Source organism: Quercus robur, chromosome 10 (genome assembly GCF_932294415.1).
Source record: "Quercus robur chromosome 10, dhQueRobu3.1, whole genome shotgun sequence".
Taxonomy (NCBI): Eukaryota; Viridiplantae; Streptophyta; class Magnoliopsida; order Fagales; family Fagaceae; genus Quercus; species Quercus robur.
In genome coordinates this window covers 19471816-19493686 of record NC_065543.1, presented here as the reverse complement: position 1 = coordinate 19493686, position 21871 = coordinate 19471816, and the positions used below count along the sequence as shown (strand labels likewise).

The following is a 21871-nucleotide window of genomic DNA, read 5'->3' as shown; positions in this document are numbered from 1 at the left end:
TGACTCGGGCTTTTGGTGCTCGCTTTATTACATGCAGCAGGACTCCTCGGCCTTTGGGCTCCTTGTTGACTTTGTCTATGCGAGAGGGCAAGACTCTCAAGAGTTACTCGGATAGGTACTGGGAAATGTTTAATGAAATAGAGGGAAAGAATGATCCTGTGGCGATAACCACTTTTAAAGCTGGCCTTCCAGCTGATCACGATTTGAGGAAATCCTTAACGGGTAAACCTGTCACTAGTGTGCGCCAGCTGATGGACAAAATAGATAAGTACAGAAGGGTGGAGGAAGATCAACTTCAGGGGAAAGGAAAGACCAAGGTGATCCCTCAAGAGAGGAGGGATTTCAGGTCGGACCGTTATAATAACAGCCGACCACAAAGGGACTTTGTTGGGCAGTCGGGCTCGGCGGATGCCTAGGTTGTTAATGCAATATTTCGGGAGCCCGTTCAGCAGGTTTTTGAGAAGATAAAGAACGAGCCATTCTTTAAATGGCCGAACAAGATGGCGGGAGAGCCTAGAAAACGCAACCCGAGTTTGTATTGCCATTATCATCAGAATCATGGGCACACGACGGACAACTGTAGGAATTTATGGGACCACTTGGAACAGTTGGTCCGTGAAGGGAAATTAAAGCAACTCTTGCATCACTCCAGTGGAAGGGCGAGCCAAGCAGGTTCCGAGGTACGTGGGGACGCTTCATCAAGGCTCCCCTTGGGTACGATTAACGTTATCTTTACGGCCCCGGGGAGGACTGGATCTTGCCCCTCCAGAGTGTTGTCGGTGTCCCGATCCCCAGCCGAGGATCACTCTCAAGCATTGAAGAGAGCCAAGAGGCGTGTCCCCCTAATTCTGGACTTTTTAGATGAGGACATGGTTGGGACCATACAGCCTCATGAGGATGCCTTGGTGGTAACGTTAAGGATTAGCGGGTACGATGTTAGAAGAGTGATGGTTGATCAGGGGAGTGCTGTGGATGTGATGTATCCAGATTTGTACAAAGGGCTAGGTTTGAAACCAGAGGACTTAACAACTTATAATTCCCCTCTAGTAAGTTTTGAGGGAAGGTTGGTCACTCCCATGGGGCTAATCAGGCTGCCCGTGCAATCAGGTACGGATGTGGTGGAGGTGGACTTTATTGTCGTAGATGTTTTTTCTCCGTACACGGCTATTGTGGGTAGACCTTGGCTTCACACCCTTAAAGCGGTTTCGTCCACTCTACATCAGAAGGTGAAGTACCCATCCGGAGACCAAGTGTTGGAAATAATAGGGAGTCAGGCGGCTGCTCGGTAGTGCCTAGTAGCGGCTATACGGCACCGGCCAGAAGCAGAAACCTCGGCTATGGCCGACAATGAGTTATAGCAATTAAAGTCCCCAGTATCAGGCTTAGATGTACCAGCCAGTGGGGTAGAGTGTGAAGATTTGGAGAAGGTTGTTGTTGCTGATGATCCCGAAAAATACTCCCAGATTGGGGCCAAATTGCCATTGCAAGAGAAAGCAAGTTTGCTGGAATTCCTCCGAGCCAATATGGACGTTTTTGCATGGGACCCGTATGAAGCCCCAGGGGTAGACCTGAATTTCATTTGTCACCGACTCAACGTGAATCCTGCCATTGTGCCTAGGAGACAACCTCCTCGGCAACCATCGAAGGAACACGCCAAGGCGGTTAGAAACGAAGTTGTCAAGCTCAAACAGGCTGGGGCTATCAAGGAAGTTTTTTACCCTTAGTGGTTGGCCAATACGGTGATAGTAAAAAAAAAGACTGGAAAGTGGCGGGTGTGCGTGGACTTCACGGACCTTAATAAGGCCTGCCCCAAGGATCCATTTCCTATGCCGAAGATCGACCAGTTGGTGGATGCGACCGTGGGTCACCCCAGGATGAGTTTCCTGGATGCCTTCCAAGGGTATCACCAAATACCGTTGGCCGCCGACGATCAAGAAAAGACTGCTTTTGTGACCCCGATTGGGAATTACCATTACAAGGTGATGCCCTTAGGCTTGAAAAACGCTGGATCTACCTACCAACGCATGATGACGAAAATGTTTGAACCACAACTGGGTAGAAGTATTGAAGTTTATATCGATGATATGGTTGTGAAAAGTAAAGTAGTGTCCGAACACGTGGAAGACCTCACGAGTATCTTCGGGATACTGAGAAAACACAAGTTGCGCTTAAATGCTTCGAAGTGCTCCTTTGATGTAGGTTCCGGGAAATTCTTGGGGTACATGGTGACCCATAGAGGAATTGAGGTGAATCCAGACCAGATTAGGGCCATTAACGATTTGCAAGCACCTCGGAATCCAAAAGAGGTGCAGAAACTGACGGGGATGACTGCAGCGTTGAATCGGTTCATCTCCAGGTCAGTTGAGAGGTGTCGTCCTTTTTTCCGCCTATTACATAAGTGGCAAGGATTTGAATGGACCGCGGAGTGTGCTGAAGCGTTCCAGCAGTTGAAGGATTACTTGTCCAGGCCGCCTATCATGTCTAACCCTGAGGTGGATGAGGTGTTGTATGCTTATTTGGCGGTAGCCCCTCATGCAGTTAGTTTCGTCTTAATACTAGAAGACAATGGCGTCCAAAGGCCGGTTTATTATGTAAGTAAATCCCTCCATGAAGCCGAGGTGAGATATCTGTCATTAGAAAAGGCTATACTGGCGGTAGTTCATGCAACACGCAAACTCCCACACTATTTTCAAGCCCACACTGTGGTTGTCTTGACCCAACTACCTCTCAAGTCCATACTCAGAAGTGCTGATTACACCGGAAGAATTGCCAAGTGAGGCACGATTCTGGGCGCTTTTGATATCAAATACATGCCTCGCACATCTGTAAAAGGTCAAGTCCTAGCCGATCTGGTGGCTGAATTCGCTGAGTGCCCAGAGGAAGTTAATAGGAATCGAGATCACATGGATGAAAAATCGGTTGGCCTAATATCCGCGCAAGGAGAGTCTTTATGGAAGGTGTACGTAGATGGGGTTGCAAACCAACGGGGAGCAGGATTGGGATTGGTGTTGATATCCCCCGAAGAGGTCATTATCGAGAAGTTGTTAAGACTAGGGTTCTCGACTACTAACAATGAATCAGAATACGAAGCTTTGATAATGGGAATGGGTATGGTCCATAAAATGGGCGGAAAGGCAGTGAAGTTATTCTCAAACTCGAGATTGGTAGTCGGCTAGGTGAAAGGAGAATTGGAGGCCCGAGATCCGAGGATGCAAGGGTATCTGGACCGGGTTAGGCGTCTACGAACGAAGTTCGAGTCTTTTGACTTGTTGCATATTCCTCGAGGTGAAAATACCCACGCTGATTCCTTGGCGACCCTTGCCACCTCCTCAATACGAAATTTTCCTCAGATGATTACTGTCGAAGACCTGTGTACCCCTACCTCACCAGAAAAGGAGGTTTGCCAAATCAGACAAACTAATCCGTCGTCAAGCTGAATAGATCCCATATTAAAATTCCTTGAAAGTGACGTATTGCCCGACGATAAGGTGGAGGCTGAAAAAATACGAAGGAAGGCTCCTCGGTACTGGTTATCCGAGGATAAAAAATTATAAAAACGGTCCTTCTCTGGGCCGTACCTGCTCTGTGTGCCTCCTAAGACAGCAGAGTTGATACTGGAGGAATTGCATGAAGGCATCTGTGGGAGCCATACAGGGGGAAGGTCCCTATCATGTCGAGCACTCACACAAGGTTATTGGTTGCCCAGTATGCGGAGGGAAGTGCAGGAATACGTTAAGAAATGCGATCAGTGTCAAAGATATGCTCCGAATATCCACCAACCGGGAGGAGTTCTTAACCCTCTCTCTAGCCCTTGGCCTTTTGCACAGTGGGGGCTGGACATTGTCGGCCATTTTCCTAAAGCCATAGGAAACAAGAAGTATCTGCTGGTCGGCACAGACTACTTCACTAAATGGGTTGAAGCTGAGCCCTTGGCGAACATCAGGGACGTAGATGTGAAGAAGTTTGTTTGGAGGAACATTGTTACACGATTTGGAGTTCCCCGAACTCTTGTCTCAAATAATGGACTCCAATTCGATAGCAATGCCTTTAGGGAATATTGTTCAGAATTGGGAATAAGAAATAGATATTCCACTCCGGCTTATCCACAAGGCAATGGGCAGGCGGAAGCTGTTAACAAAATAATAGTCAATGGGCTTAAGAAGAGACCGGATGACGCGAAAGGAAAATGGGTGGAAGAATTGCCACATGTGCTTTGGACGTATCGGACAACACCCCGACGTTCGACGAGGGAAACTCCCTTTTCCATGACCTATGGGGCCGAAACCATCATTCCCCTGGAAATTGGATTCCCAACGTTAAGGACCAGTACATTCTCTTCGGGTAGCAACGATGCGATGTTGGAGAAAAGTTTGGACCTGATTGAAGAACGAAGGGAGAGCACGATGGTTCGACTAGCTTACTACCAACATAAACTCAAGCAGGGCTATGATAGCAATGTGAGGATGAGGCCGTTAGCCATAGGAGATCTGGTGTTGAGGAAAGTCCTGGGGGCCACTAAGAATCCGAATTGGGGAAAACTGGGACCTAATTGGGAGGGGCCATATCGGATCACTTCTGTAGCAGGAATAGGAGCCTACTATCTAGAGGACCTAGATGAAAAACCTGTACTCCATCCTTGGAATGTAAATAATCTCAAGAGGTATTATTATTAATAAAAGTGTTTCAATTCAAGTATTTTCTTTTAACTTACGTCAACCATACAACCTGTACTCCTGCATCTTATGATTTATATTGAAATGTTAAACAGAAACTAAGTTATGCTAGGTCCTCGGATCGCAAACTTAGTGGAAATTAACATCCTATATTGTATATTGAAATGTTAAACAGAAATTAAGCTATGCCAGGTCCTCGGATCGCAAACTTAGTGGAAATTAACGTCCTATGATTTATATTGAAATGTTAAACAGAAACTAAGTTATGCCAGGTCCTCGGATAGCAAACTTAGTGGAAATTAACATCTTATATTGTATATTGAAATGTTAAACAGAAACTAAGCTATGCCAGGTCCTCGGATCGCAAACTTAGTGGAAATTAACGTCCTATGATTTATATTGAAATGTTAAACAGAAACTAAGCTATGCCAGGTCCTCGGATCACAAACTTAGTGGAAATTAACGTCCTATGATTTATATTGAATTGTTAAACAGAAACTAAGTTATGCCAGGTCCTCGGATCGCAAACTTAGTGGAAATTAACGTCCTATGATTTATATTGAATTGTTAAACAGAAACTAAGCTATGCCAGGTCCTCGGATCGCAAACTTAGTGGAAATTAACATCCTATATTGTATATTGAAATGTTAAACAGAAACTAAGCTATACCAGGTCCTCGGATCGCAAACTTAGTGGAAATTAACATCCTATGATTTGTATTGAATTGTTAAACAGAAACTAAGTTATGCTAGGTCCTCGGATCGCAAACTTAGTGGAAATTAACACCCTATAATGTATATTAAAACGGTGAACAGAAACTAAGTTATGCCAGGTCCTCGGACCGCAAACTTGGTAAAAATTAACCTTCTATGTTGTGTATTGAATTATCGAACAGTAACAGAGTTGTGATAGATCTTCTAATCATAAACTAGACGGGAAATAATGCCCTGTAACATTCATTGAGGAGTCAGAGGGAGATCTTTGGACGCAAGTTGGCGTACAACCAAGAAGGTGGTTGAAATGAACCCATCCAAAATTACAATGACAAAGTGAACGAATGCAAAGATAACATAGAGCCGCAAGAGCGATAAGAAAGTAAGCAAGGAAGCCCTCTACTGAGTGTCCAATTAAGTTACAAAACAGGTTCTACTTTTTTAATTTCAACTGGATCTGTGGGTTCTGGCTGGCGGGTAGGTCTGCCTCCGAAGTTGTGATGCCATCTTTGGCTTTGGTAATGCCCCCGGTTGGTAGAACTGTGGAGTCCAATTCCCGTTGAAAACCCTGGGAGGTCGTCTCTGCCTCCGAAGCGGTGGTGGTCTTGTCTGGGGAAGCTCCTAGAGGGGCAAGTCCCTCTTTAGCTGGATCCAGTTGGCCGCGAGGAGGAGAATTGCGAGGCAAAACCTCTTCGTTTAGGTTAATAACTGGAGAAGGAGCATCAGCCTGATGGGGTTGAAGAACTGAGGGACGTATCGCCTCGAGATAGAATACGTTCTCTGGCCTACGTAACTCAGATGAGGCTTCAACCCCAGCACGGTTGAGAGCCTCGCTCCAAGTCCTTGCGCAGTAGATATGGCGTACCTCCGGAACCTCGGCTCTCAAAGCCTTCTCAGTTTCAGCTATACCAACTTCGTAGCCTCTCTGCTCAGCTTCGTTCATTGCCTGTTCGGCGTTGATTTTCGCTTTCTCGGCTTGCTCTTTGAACTTTTCAGCTTGCTCCCTTAGCTTCTGAGTTTCCTCCAAGTGCTTCTTAAGAGCAAGAGCTTGCTCCTGTGTCTTCTTTAGCTCGGCATTCGCCTCGCGCAGAAGCCTTACTTGGTCCTCGGCCTGCTTCTGGTAGCCTTTTAATTCCGACTCGGCGCTCTTGCGAGCTTGCTCTTCGACCTGTAGTTTTTTCCTGGCGTCAGCCAAGTCCTGTTCAGATTTGGACAAGGTCTGTACAGCCGTTGCCCGTCTTTTCCTTTCGCCATCCAGTTGATCGGAACAGGCATTGAGCATCTCATCTAACTTGAAAGTATTCTGGATGATCTGTAAAAAAAGGGGGGTTACCATTGTAGTCAATAAAAAGTGCATCTTAGTGAGTAACAGTCATAGAATGAAAAAGGATAAAAGATAGTTTCTTACCATTCCCAAATATCGTTTGTTGTCGAGGATGAGTTCATTCTTGCTCATATTCTTTATCTCGGCCATGTCTTTCGGGAGCAATAAGGTTTCCTCTATGGCCGAGGCTACGTGACACCCAATGCCGCCGTTAAAGTCCCTTATAGAGGCATCATCTCGCAGGGGCTCCCCACCGTGCATAGGTACTGGCAACCATGCTTGTGGCTCAAGATGTGGGGAATCAAATTTCTCTTGGCCCCGCGGGGCTTGGTGCTTAATTTTTTGCTGCTTTGCAGCTCGTTGGACATCCTCCTCTTGAATGGGACGAGATTTGCTCATATCCGCCACCTCCTTGCCCTTTTGTTCACTGCACCTTTTCTGCTCAGCAGCGTTGGGAAGCGCTGGTTGTGGAGATGACCGAGGAGGGTGGCGAGGAGCAGGAGGAGGAGACCTAGCTGGAAGAGATGAAGCCTGGGATGGTATTGTTTTTGCAGGTACATTCTTTCCCGGCTGACCTTCCATCAGCTCCAGCAAGCTTTTCTGGGGTTTTCTTTGTATCCCCATCTCGTCAGGGTCTTCCTCAGGGCTTGTGGGTTGATCAAAAATCCCGAAATCGTCCGAGGACTCAGATACTGTTACAACGTTTTCCTCGCCTCTTTCCTTTTTCCTTCCCCTTTTTATTCCCTTTTTCCTGAGGGAAGGTGAGGGTGAAGAAGTTCCCGCCGAGACGCTGGCTACGAAGAGAGGCTCTGTGCGAGATGTGTACTGGGGAAGCGGAATACCCTCTGGAACAATGAACCCTTCGTAGGCAACACTGATACGGTGAAGCCGAGAATCGCGTGCTCTAATCACGCACTTCGGCGCCTGAAAGGCAAAAGAAAGGGGGGTATAGCCGAGAATTAAGTGTGCTGCCCGGAGCTGACTGTCAGCCTCATTCACGTATATTTCAGCCTTCAATAACTTATATAGGCTCGCCTTATTGACCAACCTGAGATTGGGCTTCGTGTAGCGTCTATCTGCAAAACCATTGATTCTAGAGTTAAAATTGTAGGAGTCGAAAATAATAAAAAAGGAAAAAGTGAACGAAACGTGTTCATGAACTAAATAGTATAGATCTATGACTACGCGCCCACCTGGTGTTCCCTCCACTATCGGACAGGGCAAACCATCATGCCATTCCCCAGAGAGAATAAGGAAATCCTCCTTTAGGTTCTTATTTGAGGTGGGGAGGCACTGAATTAGCCTTACTTCAGGGTATCTCGATTTGAGATAATATCCCTGGTCAGCTAAGCGATGAAGGTTGTACACCCAATTCACGTCATGATGGGTTAGCTTTAGGTCCATTCTCTTATTCAGAGCGTCTATGCTTCCCAAGACCCTAAACATATTTGGAGCACACTGAGTGGGGGATAGCCTAAAGAAGTTGAGGTAACTCCTAGTAATACTACCCATGGGGATAGTCATCCCGCCCTCTATAAAGGCGATCATAGGGATAACTACTTCCCCAGTTTGCCTGGCATCAACCCACTCCCCTTGGGCTGCATACCTCATCCCTACCGTTGGGGGGATTTTATACTTAGAGCGAAAGTTTCTAATACCTTCCTCGGACTCAACGAGACATCGAAATGGATTCTTTTGTTTCCCCATTTTTCTAAAAACTTAGTAGAGAGGACTATTGGGTGTGAAACGAAAGTGGTAAAAACTTCAAGAGGACTTACAGGTTCAAATGAAGGACCTCGGACAACGTACGATTATTTGTAGTCACCAGGAGAATAACGAAGGCTGGAGAAAGACAGGTTCAATGTATGAGCTCTGGAACCATCATCGAAAGTAAAGTACAGGTTTAATTAGGGAACGCCTTTATAGTCATGTGAGGTTTGTGAGCGGTGAAGTTCCCGCTCACAAAACAAGGGAAGCCTTCTGCCGTTTGATTTAGATCTCACCGTCGAACGTGGGAGATAGGGGCGTTGTCAAAATTTAATGCTGCCAAAATCGGGATACTGAAGCGTCAGGAGCATGCCCCAAAACACGCATAGGTACGGGCTTATGACGTCAAAATCCACTTTCTCTCCCGAGGAATCGAAAAAGTAGGATTTTGAGGGGCTATTGTGGGGGCAATTCGATCAATAGGCCCATTAAGGTCAGGATTGTTGGGCCTATGGCCCATCTGAGGATGCATATCCGTCCGAAGAGGCCAAGTCCAGTCATAAGTTAATTGCTGAAGGGGGTGGTAGTCAATATCACGAGGGTAAGGTACTGTATTCGTCCGATGACGCCATACTCCTCGGCACTGTGCGTCCGAGGACGAACAGGGCGCAGTCTTGTGGCAACCAGGCCTCAGAGTTATGTCACCAATGCAGATAGGATCACAGACCAAGGGTAAAAGGGAAAAGATAAACAAATATCTATAACTACAGCTGCCTCCGCATTAATGACTTCTCAACCAACTCTCTGGCCGCATTAATGTGGAGGTGATACCTGAACAGTAAGGAGGCAGCCTTACAGCTGCCCATAGGAAGTTCCAGGAGGTGCTAGATGGGACAGAAAGAAATCCTCCAAACCCAACCTACACGTGTGCGGTGAGGATGAAAGACAAAGGGTGGTATATAAACTAAAAGAAGAACATGCAAGAAAAGGAGGATCGGAAGAAAAAGAAAGAAAAAGAGAAACATAGACAAAGAAAAATAGCAAAAAGAGAGAAAAGAGTGTTGTGTCGATTACCAAAGAAAAACGATCGTTGTGCCAACTTAAGACTTTTAATATACGTGAGAGTGAATCTTTTTATTATAGAAAAGTTAACCCAGTTCTTTACACCCACGCTCTACAAATCATATTGTTTGAGCCTTTTTACGTGCGAACCCAACACTGTTACGGTTCGTCCCAAATCTAGTCCTTACATATATATATATATATATATATATATATATATATATATGTATGTGTATGTTTATGGGTTTTTTTTTATACATATAGTATATCTATAACAAGATTTAATATATGTTATTTTCTAAAATAATTAACATAATTATTTATTCAAGCTAGTCTTTACATTGTCAAAACATTTTTTTTTTCCATACAGTTAGTTTATAAACTATGAACTATCTTTAAATCATATTGATCCCATTTAATAATATTCTTTAAACATTTTATATTATTTAAAAAATATATATTACATAGGTAGTGTACAGTAATAGTTACCATTTTGAAATATATAAAAATTAAATTTATTTTAAATTATAAATGTCACTTTACGTGTCTAATCATATACAAGTCAGTATGAGAAAAATAAAAAAATAATATATGTAAACACTAAATCTCAAGTTTGGAAGTTAAACAATTGAAAATTCTTAAGTAATGTATTTTTATATTGATGAATTTGTGAGTACAATTATGTGTGTTTAGATTCTAATACAATAGAATAATCATCTTATTTAATTTTCTTGGAAAAGTTTTCAATTCAAGTAATGCGTCAATGTAGTCTTGACTTGAACACAATATGTCCTCTACTTAGATTTGAAAGTGAATTGAAATGTCTTGGGAATGGAATTGTGATGAATCTCTGGCTGTGTGCTTGTTAAAGATTTCTTGTTCTACGTGTTCCTCATGTGGTCCTTGAATGTCCTTGATTTTCAAATATTTGTGGTGGAAGTTTTTCGGGACTTTAGAACTTGAATCCGATGAAGTTTCGATCGATAAAAGTCTTTTGAAGTTTCTGGAGACTTTGAAATTTGATTCCAATAAATTAAACTTTGAGACTTGGAATGATGATTTGAATGAACATTTTTTGTATTTGAAGATTTGTATCCTTCGAGGTTTTAGAGGCTTGAATCCGTAAAGGTTCACTAATTTGTAGTCTTTTGAGTTTTTGAAGGCTTTTGAGCTTGATTCCAATGAACTTTAAGATCTATGAAAATGACTTAAATGATTTTGCTTCAAATGTTCTTTTTATTCGAAGGTTGAAGTTCTTTCGAGACACTACAACAAAATGTATTTTCAATGATGAAAAAATTCGTCACTAAAAGTCCAGTTTTTCATCACTAAGGACCTTTAGCGACGAAATCGGACTTTTAGCAACGAAACTCATTTCGTCACTGTTGCCCTGTCGCTAAAAATCCTAGTGACGAAAAATTTCATCACTAAAAGTCCGATTTGATTTTTTTTTTTAAACTTTTAGCGACAAAAACATTTCGTCGCTAAATGATTTCCTTGCTAAAAACAGTATTCAGCGACGAAAATATTTCGTCACTAAAACCATCTCAATTTATTAAATTATATTTAGTGACGAACAATTTTGTCACTAAAACTATTTTCAGGTACATATAGTGATGAAAAAATTCATCACTAAAACTATTTTAAAAAAAATCCAAGCACATATAGCAATGAAAATTTTCGTCACTAAAGCCATCTCTTACAAAATTCTGCTACATTTAGCGACAAAATATTTCATCACTAAAACAATTTTTTGTTGCTATATTTGTGACGAAAAAATTCGTCGCTAAAACTTATTTTCTATTTTTATTATTTTCATGGCTTTGATATTAATCTGTAACCTGTCATTACATTATTAAAACCTCACATTTAATTAACACATTTATTTCAACAACACATTTATAAAAAATCGATCCATACATTCCACAAGTAAAAAATAAAACAAGTATCCAATTCAAACTCCTTCCATACAATAATTGTTTGCAACACATACAATAACTCAAGATATTTTATAACAATACAAAAAGTGTAGCATAATATAATTAGAAACAACGGAAGATGTCCTCATATGTCTTCAAGTAATGTCAAAAGTAAATCCCCTAAAGCCACCAATAAGAAATCTGCACAAATATAAAAATACTACTACATTAAAATTGTAAAGTAAAAACATTAACTATGTTATAAGAAACATTTCTAATAATGCATTAAGAGTAGCCACACCAATGAATTAAAATCACAACTCCTAAAGTATAAGTTGTAAAAAGCAAATATAAATTTTCAAGTGTAATATAATACAATTAGTTTCAAATAATACATAAAAGATGAAGTGTTTTAACTAGAAGATGAACCACCCCTATAGGTAAGAGCGTCATCATAACCCTTGCTCCTCAAAAAATTAAGAATATTCTTTTGTACCTCTTCTTGCTTAGCTCGCGCCTCTTGCTCCCTAGCTTGCTCCTCTTCGTCCCTAGCTCTTGCCTCTTTGAGTTCAACTATCTCATTTTCTAACCGATGGATATACTCCACTGAGGAACTAGATGAGGCAATGGTTGCTAGAGAAGAGGAAAGTCTCATACTAAGTCCTTTTACAATACCAGATTTCTTCTTAAAAACCAAGTTTGAGATCTCCTCCTGTGTAAGGGGAATTGCATTAGGATCTTGACAATGATCCTCTTGCACTTTGAGAATAGTTTCCTACCATTTGAAAGAGAAAAAAACAAACAAGAATGTGTTTGAAAAAATTTTCCTCACTAAAATTTGTCATTGAAAATACATTTTGTTGTAGTGAGACTTTAGAGCTTGATTCCCCCAGAGTTAGAGGCTTCTGAATGTGTTTGAATGACCTCTTATAAGACTAAGCAGGACCTTTATTTATACGAATCTTGAGAAGATTTAATGACACTTGATTGGCTCTAAGGAGTGGCACGTGTCATAATTCAATGGAGGGACTTTATATTTTATTCTCCAAGGGACTCATGACTCTATTTAATTAGCAAAAGTGTTTTCATTTAAAATAAAACATGCTAGCAACTTTTACTCTCCGTTTTTTTCAACGTAAAATATTTTCAAGAAAATATCTTTATATTTTACAGTAAAATATCTGGTGAAAATGAAAATATTTTCAATCAACCAAGTAACTTAGGCAAATTTGTATAAAATGTTTTTACACTTGAAATTTTGGTAAAACATTTTACATTTGTTTCTCTCTCTCAGTCCCGATAACTCTCATCCTCTCTCCCTCTCGCGCTCTCTCTCCCTCTCAGTTTTCTCTCACAAACCATCCCAATCCTTCTCTCACCCACCAATGCTTCTCTCCCAGAACCTAGCAGCATCACCAACCGACTGATGCCACACTCTCCTCCATCCTCTCTTCTCTCTCATGAAGTCCATTAGGATCTGACTGCTGAGTTGCAGCTTGCTTTTTTGGTGGCTGTTTTGATCTTGCCAGTGGCTGTTCCGATCTTTCCATCACTAGATTTACTAGGTTGTTGGATTTTCAAATTAGATTCTTTGTTCATGGGTTTTCTATTCAAGTTTTTTATTTGGTTTTGTGGGTATTTTTGCCTTTCAGATATGGGTTTTTGGGTTATTGATGGTTATTTTTTGGGTGGTTAGTGATGATTTGATGGTTGGTGGTTGTTTTTTTGGTAGTTGGTGACCCTTTTTTGAATCTTTGGTGGTGGCTAGTGGTGGTTTTGATGAGTGTTTTCTTGAATGGTTGGTGGTGGTTTTGGTGGTTCTTGGGTGTTTGGGTAGGTGGATGACAACGGCCGATGGGTTGGGATTACAGTGGGTAGGTTTTTGCAATGGTTGATGGTGGCTGATTTATATTTGCAATGTTTAGGTCACAACACTTGCCAAACACTTGCACATGTTTTACAATAAAATATTTTACATTTGAAAATATTTTATGTCGAAACAAACAAAGACTTAATTAGACAACTTATGTCATTTTAAATTAAATAGAAGCATGTGTCAACGTGTGATTAACTCTTAGATATTCTTTGGAATTTCTATTCAATGACACTTGAAATATTTACATTAGTCTCAGAATAATGACAATGCAATTCACTAAGTAACATGTGGCATCTTGTAATTGGTCACTTTGAACATACTACATGGACTTGACAGTATGTATGACATGTCAATTTCTAATTGGTTGGAATTTTTCACTCTCTACAATTTAAACTAAAGGAAGACATCTATTTTTCATATATCAAAAATGCAATAAGAATCTCTAATTCTTAAGCACAAAATCCATAATTTTCCTTTCTTCTAAATATGAAAGATAAAAGCATAGTGTTCAAATCTCTAACTCTCCAAATACCCAAAAACAAAAATGAGATTTTTATTTTGAAAAATAAATAATACTTCTATTTAAGAGATTACTTATATATATGTTTTTTAAAAGTATATCTTGAATATGATTAGGTTTAATGTGCTAAATACGGGAGAAGAGCAATAAGGAAAAAAAATACTTTAGTCATTTATATAATTAAACTTATCTATTTTTAAGAATATTTCCTTGTATTATACACTTTGCTTTAATGAGTTACAAACGATGTAAAAGTAATAAAAGGAAAAAAAAAATATGAAATTGTGGTAATTTACATAAATCTAGTACAATATTTTCAAAGTTAATGATAGTTCACATAGATCAAGGTTTTTTTTTTTTTTTTTTTTTTTTTTTTTTGTTATTAGCAAATAATCAGTTTCCTACCTTAATTCTTTTTCCTTTTTTTTTTTTCTTAAGAGGCAAATAATCACTTTCCTTCTAATTTAGATTCTATTGTATATTTATTATATTTCGTGGCAGAGCCATAAAATTTTCTTGGGAGGCAGGGCCGATGAATACATTTTTGTGTAATTTTTAGATTTATTAACAAATGTAAAAGAAGAATAATGGAAAGTTTCAAAAGCTTGGGGGGGAGGGGGGGGGGGGGGGGGGGGAGGATGGCCCCCTTAGCCCCCCTAGCTCCACCAATAATTATATTCATTGTTAGTTAGAGTTACATCCAATTCACGTGAATCAAGATTCTTTTTTAGTGTCAAATAATTAATTTTTTTCTTTTTAGAGTTTAGTGTATACATTACCTTCCTTGTCAATCATTGTTACTAGTGATTCACATGAAGCAATTTTTGTTTATTTTTATGAAAAATAAGGGCCTATTTTGTAAGAGTGTTGAGGCTTTTGTTTTCAAAACAATATGAAAAAAATTGTTAAAAAAGTGTGATGAAAACATGTATTTATAGTACTCATAATGCAAAAATATGTGTTTGGCACCATGTTTTCAAAATATTTTTTTCAAAACTGAAAACACATAATTGGGTGTTTGATATAAGTATTAGGGATCATTTTTTTTTTTCAAGATATTAACAATAATGTCATTGAAAACTATTTCCAAAATACATATTTCGAACCCTCTAAATTAAAATTTGTATTGTAAATACTCTATTAAAAGTTCTCTTACCAAACATATCATTTAAAAGTGGAGCCCCCGCCCTTTTCCCTCTGGGAAAAAAAAAATGTGGAGCCCTAGTGTTTTAGGATTTAAATCCTTGAAAAATGTTTTTCAAATAACATTATCAAACGGGCCTTGGATTCAATTGTGTATGCATTACTTTCTTTTATATGTTGGATGTGTAGATGATTTGTAGTAGCCAGTGTATGTTTCCATTTATATTAACAATCATTCTCTTCTTTTAAAATTTTATGATATATATATATATATATATATATATATATATATATATGTGTGTGTGTGTGTTGCTTTTGTTGTTAATCCTTCCTTTTATAGCAAGTAACTCTTTCACTGTCAATATATACACCCTTATAATTCAAGAGATGTTTGGACAACAAAATCGTTATCATAAAATGATTTTTAAAGAGTGAGAAATAATAGTATTGCAGGACAATTTGTTCATACCTTTTTCAAGAAGCATTACTTTCCTTTTTATGCTTCTTAGGGGGAATGTGAGAGACCTCAGTATCAACTCATTTGTTTCATTTTTGAACCAAACTCATGTGAGTAGATGAGACCGTATTTAATTGTCTCTTAAAATGGGGATTCACCTAATGATACCATTCGCCCTAAATTGAACACTTTACATGAAGTCACCACTTATTTTAATTTAGAGCAAGACTTAGGTACAATACTTAGGTATTGGTCCTTAGATTTCCTTCTTAAAATTCTGCCATGTGGATTTTTTGTCATGGGATGGAAGTGTATTTTTTAGTTAAGTAACCACATGGCTGAATCTTAAGAGGAGAACTTAAGGAATAGCACCTAAGGTACTGTACCTAAATTTTGTCCTTTAATTAAAAAAAAAAAAACACTCAATAATAAATAAATATTCCATTTCATTGATTGAATTAAGAATTTACATGATAGAAAATAACTTTACAAATCCTTGGTCCTAGATGTAACTAAGAATTAATCCTCCCGTCCCAAAATTTTTTGGTCCCTTTTAGAAAACTCAACTTTTTAAAGAAACATTATTTATTGTCATGTCTTTTAAAAAGAAATATATAAGTTTCCAGCAAATGTTTATTCTACTCTTCAGGCTGACATTGATTGCCTACCTTATAAAATGACATATCTTTCTTCTCAAAAAAGAAAAAGTTATCAAAAATTTTTATCGTTTAAATAAATAAAAAATTATCAAAACTTGGAATATATGATGCATTAAAAAGAAAATTTAGAGTATGTTTGGTAACTGTTTTTTCCTTTTATTTTCTGTTTTCAAAAACAATTTTCTATTTTTGAGACTAGAAAACTTGTTTGACAACCCAAAATAGACAGAAAACAAAAACTGTTCTCAAAACTCAATTTGTGAAAGAAACTAAAAATATGCAAAAATTTATTTTCAGTTTCTAATTTTCAAAAGTCAATGAAAACATGCATTTAATTTAATGAATCTATCTCATTTAATGAGTTTGCATTAGAGTTTAAATCCTAGTAACAACATATTTTAATATTTTCTATTTTTTTCTTCAAAAAACTATCTTTTTAATTTTAATTAACCAAACATGTTTTTTATTTAAAAAATACAAGAAAATTGTTTTTTCTTTATATTCCCAAAAACAAGTTTTTGAAAATAGAAAACAGAAACTGTTACCAAACATAACCTTACTCTTTCTCTTGGCGCCAAGAAGTTTTCAAAGCACTTTCAAAAGGTAAATTCAAATTCAAACTTATTCTTTAAATTAAATCTAAAAACATACTCCCACTATTACAATACAAACTTTATTGGCTTGCCTTCAAATTCAAGCTTATACTTTAAATGACATCTAAAAAAATACTCCTACTACAATGCAAACTCCGTTGGCATCCCATTCTAAATAGTGGATGAGAAGAATATTGAATGAGAAGGAATGAGATTGCTCTTCTTTTTTATTATTTGTTCTCAATATTGCAACTAAAAAGGGGTCCCATTTTTATTGATTGTTTTAACTTTTAAGCGTTTGTTGGTCTTCTTTTTTATTTTTAAATGCTCCCGGAAATAAAATAGGAGCATAATAGAAAAGTTAGTAAATTAGTGGTTTTAATTTTCAAAGCAGGACAACATTTTGGGACATTCCTAAATATAATATATGTTCAAAAATTTAAGACGGAAGGAGTCCATGACTTTGGTCCTAGTTTCTAAAAAATGAAAATTACATATATAAAGCTTAGTCTACGAATTAATAATCTAAGATTGGATGTTAAGTTACAAAGTGAGAAGATGTTAGTCACTCACCTCGCTTGGTGAACTAGTTTTCTAGAATATGTTAGCCATGGATTCATGTCACACAATCAAAGCGTCCAAAAATTTCATAAAAACAAGAAGCAATGTGTTATTATATGAAAAATGAATCAAGAAATTAGGGTTTTGAAAAAGTTTTTGTGAAAACTAGGGTTTTTAAATTTTAGGATTTTGATAATGTGAAACCTTAATCTAATAACAACTTGCTTGATCTTAAAACACCCCACATCAACAATCAAAAATAAGTTTTCAATCATAAACAACCAAAAGTTGGATCTAAACTAGTAAGGTTCAAGCTTTATACTAGCATGCATAACAGATTCGATAAATAGAGTTCAAGGGTCAAGCTCCTAATTATTTGGGCAGCACCTCTCTAGTTTGAATTAGGGTAACTTAGGCAATGCCTCCTTTGTTTGAATCAAGGTGGTTCAAGCATCACCTCCTTGGTTTGATTTGGGGGAGCTTGGGCAATACCTTCGCTAATTAATGCTATGTTTGGAAGTTTGAAGAGAGAGGAGAGTAGAGGGGAGTAGAGAGGAGGAGAGTCGAGGGGAGGAGAGTAGAGGGGAATGGTTATCCTCCACCTTATTTGGATGTTTTTAAAATTAAATAAGGGGGAGGGGAATAATTAGCCCTTCCTCTTTTTTGAATATTTTAAAAATTAAGATGGGAAGGGGACGAAATAATTAAATATTTTCAAATAGACAAATTTACCTCTATTTGAAAATGGACTTGCAACATTGGTCTATGATTAATTTGTTAAATTAAATAATTATGACTATGACGTGCAATAATTTATTTTTTTTTCTGATTCGAATTAAATAATCAATATTGGTCTATGATTAAATATATTTTTTCTTTTTTTATACTAAAAAAAACCATCCTTAATTGATAATAATTAAAATAAGAAAAAATGTTTTTTTACTGAAAAAATCAAGAGGAAATTGGGTTAACTAAACATAAAACAATAAACAAAATAAAACAAATGGAGTTTACCTTATAGTTTTTATATTGAAAATCATCAAAATATAGCTAATGTATTAGGTTACATTGAAACTGTACAAAATTTTCTTTCACTTAAAACACTTTGAATAATTGCTTAGACCTGAGTGAGAAATGATGCATCAGCTTAAGAGCATCAAAATGAATCTTAATAACTCTTTTTTTCCAGTTCTTACATAGCTGTTACATGTTTCGTCCACATCGAAATTTTACAACTTGAATTAATTGAAAGTTCAAAAACGTGTACAAAACACCTTTGAACGTTTAGACCCCCAAATAACAACTTAACCAATTCAAGCAATATGTCAAACAACTAGTGTGCGGAAACTTAACATATGCTATAATATGAAATTGGTTAAAAACTATCTAAGCCATAACAAAATAAAACCACAGCAGATAATAAAAAGGCAAAGATAGAGAGGAAGGAAGATGCAAACACAAAGACAACACGCGATGTGTTATCGAAGAGGAAACCGAAGTCCTCGGCGAAAAACCTCTTCGCCGCCCTCCAAGCGGTAAGCAATCCACTAGAAAATACAGTTGGGATACAAGGACAGCAATAGACCCTCCAAGCCTAATCTACCCAGTGCACCTAAGCCTTCCAAGCTTCTTACTCCAACGAGGTTGCGCCGAACCTTTTTCTTTTCTAGCTTCCCGAATTCCGCTACTAAACCGTAGCATCAACCAATGAAGATTGGTTCCTTCCTAACTGCTTCCCAGAAATCCAAACAACTGACTCACAGTGATGATGATGGTGAGAACCAGGTTTGGTATAATGCCTCTCAAGGATTTGACAATGGAGAGGAAGAGAGTTGAGGAATTTGAAGAGACTCTAAGGTAGAGATTGTGGGTGAAACAATCTGGTTTTTCTTTAGGGTTTCTCTCTCAAAATTCTCTCTGGAAGCTCTCTTTCAATCGTGGGTAAAAGGGGTATTTATACTGGAGTGGGAGAGGAATGTGAAACGTCAGGTTTTACAAAACAGGGGTGGCTCGCGGCTTGACTAAGTCGCGAGATCCAGTCACGAGTTAATCGTATGACCAATTGTCCTGTTTTGTCCTGTAGTGCTCCAGCTAGCATGACTATTCATCTTCCAGCATGCTTGGCATGTGTGCTGCTTCTGGCGGCTTGCAGTCGCGAGTCACCCGCGAGTCCCAGTCGCGAGTCTCTGTTTTCTTGCACACTCTTGAGCAAACTTCACTCTATTTCACTCACTACCCTTACAACAAACCCACCTAAATACAGGGTTACTAAATGCTGAATTACAAGCAAATTTGGCACGGAATAAAGCCAATTAGATGGTTGAATAAATTCAACCTTACAATCTCCCCCTTTGGCTATTCCGTGACAAAACCCTAAAACAGACTCTAGACTTAACATGTGAGTAGGGAACAGTTGAACAAAACTCACTCACACCTAACTCTATAAGCTGTGAAGCACTTGAATCATATGAACAAAATACTCTTGAAACACAACAATACACCATGATCATTGTAAGCAGAAAATTATAAATGCATATGAAATAGGCAATATGTGATCAAGCAAAGATGGAGTTAATAAACAAACCATGGCTTGATCAACCAAGTGAACACCACAAGGTAGTGATCACAGTGCTCATTCACACTTGGAATGAACACAAGGACATACAAGTTAACAAGCACAAGGCAAGACACTTGTATGCTCAACACTCAACCAATGCATAACACACAAGGCATATGCATCTAGGAACAATCCTACAAGGGCACAAGAGTGACAGTACATAAACCAAAATGCAGAACATTTAGATTAAAGTACTGATTTCAACATAGCATAAAGGCTGCATTAAGCAAGGTACATACCATAAAGCCTACAAACTATGCATAAAACATTAACCCTAAAAGCTTACAAAAGCACATGGGTACAAACACAAAAATATCCTGAATAACAGTTTACAAAACACAATATATCAACTTAAAGAGAAAAATGAAACTGAAGAAGAATGTAAAGACACTCCCCCTTAGGTAATATCCTCCCCCTCTAATTATGCCTATCACTCCCCCTTTTTGTCGTGGAATAGGCTAGTCATCCTCTTCCAGCTTTCTCTGAATTTGATCCAATTGAGTTTGAAGAGAAGTAAACTTCATATCCCATCGAGTGCTTTGATGGTGTAGAGAAGCTGTGAGTCCAGACATCTTTGTATTCAACTCGTGGACAGAGGATACAATGCGATTAAGTTTCTCATCTAGGGAGAGAGTGCTAAACTGAGAGTCACTGTGAGATGCAGAAGTTTCTGGTTTGGCTCTCTTCCGACTATGTCCAATGCTTGCATTGAATGTACGCATGTTGATTGGACTTGGTTTGGAGATAGGAGATTCATCAGCCGTTGGATAAATTCCCTTGAGCTTCAAGATCCGTGAAATGAGACTGCAGAAAGGAACGCATATCCGAGACTCATTTCGAAGAACCGTCTTGCGCAGAACATGAAAGATATGAGCACAGATGTCTATTTCCACATCAGAGATTAGATCATGAAGAAACAAAGCACGTCCGAGGTTCATATACCCAGTGCTTGATAAAGGGTACAAATTGTGAAACATCACAATTGTAAGCACTCTCAGTTTTGGAGAAAGAGAGGAAACACTGATGGATTTGCCATTGGGTGAGAACTCTAAGTCTTGACCAAGACTTTCTTTGAGAAGTTCCTCATCAGGACAGAGATCATCATAAACTGGTGAATGTCGGAAAATGAGTCTGTTGATGTGAAGAATTTCTGCCAGATATGTAGGAGAGACAGAAAAGCTCTTTTTCCGAACCCAGCACTTAAGTTCATCTCCTTCCACAATTGCGTTGGCATAAAATTCTTTTACCAACTCTTCATACACGTCATCCGGATCAGATAGAAGGTAATTCCAATCCTTGTGAGCAAACCATTTCGGAATGTCAGTGTCATGAAGTGAGGACTGATCCAAAACTCTTTCTAGTAATGGTGTGGCATGTAGAAAGAAATTCTCATAAGACTGATAGGCTGCATATGATCTGAACTTGTTGGGATCGAATCTCTTTGATGAAGAGCGAGTCCCTTTTGGTTGAGGTGGGTAATCATCAACATCAATTACTGGTTCCTTCCCTTTGGAACTACCTCCTTTCACAGCAGCTTTCTTGAATGGTGACATGACCAGTCTGCATTATGAACAAGGGAAATGACAGAACACAATCCAACAGACTATATTAGCAGTGGGTTAAAGGAAAATTAGGGACAATGAAGGAACCCTAATAGCTGGATGAAAATGGTCAGAAAATAGCAATGAGAGACACAAATGGCCCAAATTGAACTAAACAGTAGAGGGATTCCAAATAGAACCACATAATCAGCTGAAAAAGGACCCACATTCAACAACACATCAACAAGATACCACACAGGATCATAGTGAAACACGACATCAACAGCAGATCAGACAAAAATAGCTAACCCTAGCTAGGCACATGATGAAGAACACAACCACCAAAATAAACTAGCTCAAAAACAGAAACACAAGCTTTCAAAAGCTAAGCATGGACAAAGAGTAATAGTTGAGCTAAAAACCCATCACAAAATCACAATTAAATGTGAATAATCCAGAGGGAAAACCATAACAACAAGTAAAATAGAGTGCAAGACAGAAAACCA

General features: G+C 38.6%; 1 protein-coding gene across 1 annotated transcript; it reads left to right on the top strand.

Annotated features, from left to right (window-relative positions):
* The first annotated feature begins 500 nt into the window (after positions 1–500).
* Positions 501–1289, top strand: LOC126703930 (uncharacterized). The gene has a single exon (XM_050402983.1). The coding sequence runs from the start codon at positions 501–503 to the stop codon at positions 1287–1289; it is 789 nt and encodes a 262-aa protein (XP_050258940.1).
* Positions 1290–21871: the final 20582 nt, after the last annotated feature.

Bases quoted from the DNA above. Each gene is read 5' to 3' on its own strand.
- LOC126703930 (XM_050402983.1), top strand. From the start codon at position 501: ATGGCGGGAGAGCCTAGAAAACGCAACCCGAGTTTGTATTGCCATTAT.